A 1,185-nucleotide genomic window follows, 5' to 3' on the forward strand; every position below is an offset into this window, starting at 1 on the left:
ATCCATCAAATATGACACTAGTGGGGATTTAACTTGAATTTTCAAAGAGAATAGAAGTCTTTTCAACCACTAGACCACAAGTAATGAATTTATATTTAATTGTTAAGTACATATTTATTTATTAATATATATTGAAATATAGAAAGTGATTTAAATCTCTCAACGGTAAGCCATTTCCACATTATCGTTTTAATACTCCATCCCGAAATTCCTACTCAACCTTCAACTTCAATGGACATCGAAAAGAAAGAAGAACAACCACTTAGATCCACCACCGTCTCCATCTCCGGCGACCACAACCCTAAACTCAAACGCCGGAGATGCATCACCATCTGCTCAATAATAACCGGAGTAATCCTCATCATCGCATTAATACTACTCATCTTATCCTTAACCGTCTTCAAAGCCAAAAAACCGGTCATGACACTGAATTCAGTGGAGCTAGAGGACTTGGACGTAAAAATAACTCCATTACCACTTCAAATTTCCTTAAACCTTTCAGTCGCTTTAGACCTGACAATTAAGAATCCTAACAAAGTCAGTGTGACGTACCAGCCCAGCTCGGCTATTCTCCGGTACAAAGGAAGAGATATCGGTGATGTTCCTGTACCGGCGGGGAAAATTGGAGCGGATGATAGCGAGCGGTTGAATCTGACGCTTGTTATTTTTATTGATCGGTTGGTTACGGATTCTGAGATGTATAGAGATGTTCTTGGAGGTAATTTGCAGATTTCGACTTATACAAGGGTGAAAGCTAAAGTTCGTGTGGTGTTTTTTAATGTTCATGTTACATCTGCGTCGACTTGTGACGTGAATGTTGATATTGCAAGTAGAAGTGTTTCGAATCAGACTTGTCATTACAAGAATAATCTAGGCTGAATGATGGATGATGTGATGATTACTTGGTTTCCGAAGATTACTTCTATTTACATTATAACACTTGTCACTAGTACAAGAATAATCTAGGGTGAATGATCATGTGATGATTATTTGATTTCACAAGGATACTCGATTTTGGGGTGTTTTTTTTATTGATTAATTAGTTTGTTATGTTACATGTTCGACTATTAAAATAAAAAGTATTGTTATTACTAACTTTAAGCTTTTATAATGCATTTGGTTTTAAATATTGGATAAGCTTTTATAATGCATTTGTTAAGTGTTTACTATATGAGTATACTAGTT

At 35.5% G+C, this 1,185-nt stretch overlaps 1 protein-coding gene across 1 annotated transcript; it reads left to right on the plus strand.

The window, feature by feature from the left end:
• Positions 1-231: 231 nt before the first annotated feature.
• On the plus strand, positions 232-879 carry LOC110890894. The gene has a single exon (XM_022138540.2). The coding sequence runs from the start codon at positions 232-234 to the stop codon at positions 877-879; it is 648 nt and encodes a 215-aa protein (XP_021994232.1).
• Positions 880-1,185: the final 306 nt, after the last annotated feature.

This window comes from Helianthus annuus, chromosome 11, assembly GCF_002127325.2.
Source record: "Helianthus annuus cultivar XRQ/B chromosome 11, HanXRQr2.0-SUNRISE, whole genome shotgun sequence".
In the NCBI taxonomy this organism is placed as follows: Eukaryota; Viridiplantae; Streptophyta; class Magnoliopsida; order Asterales; family Asteraceae; genus Helianthus; species Helianthus annuus.

Excerpts from the sequence above, each read along its gene's own strand:
- LOC110890894 (XM_022138540.2), top strand. The coding sequence starts at position 232 with ATGGACATCGAAAAGAAAGAAGAACAACCACTTAGATCCACCACCGTC.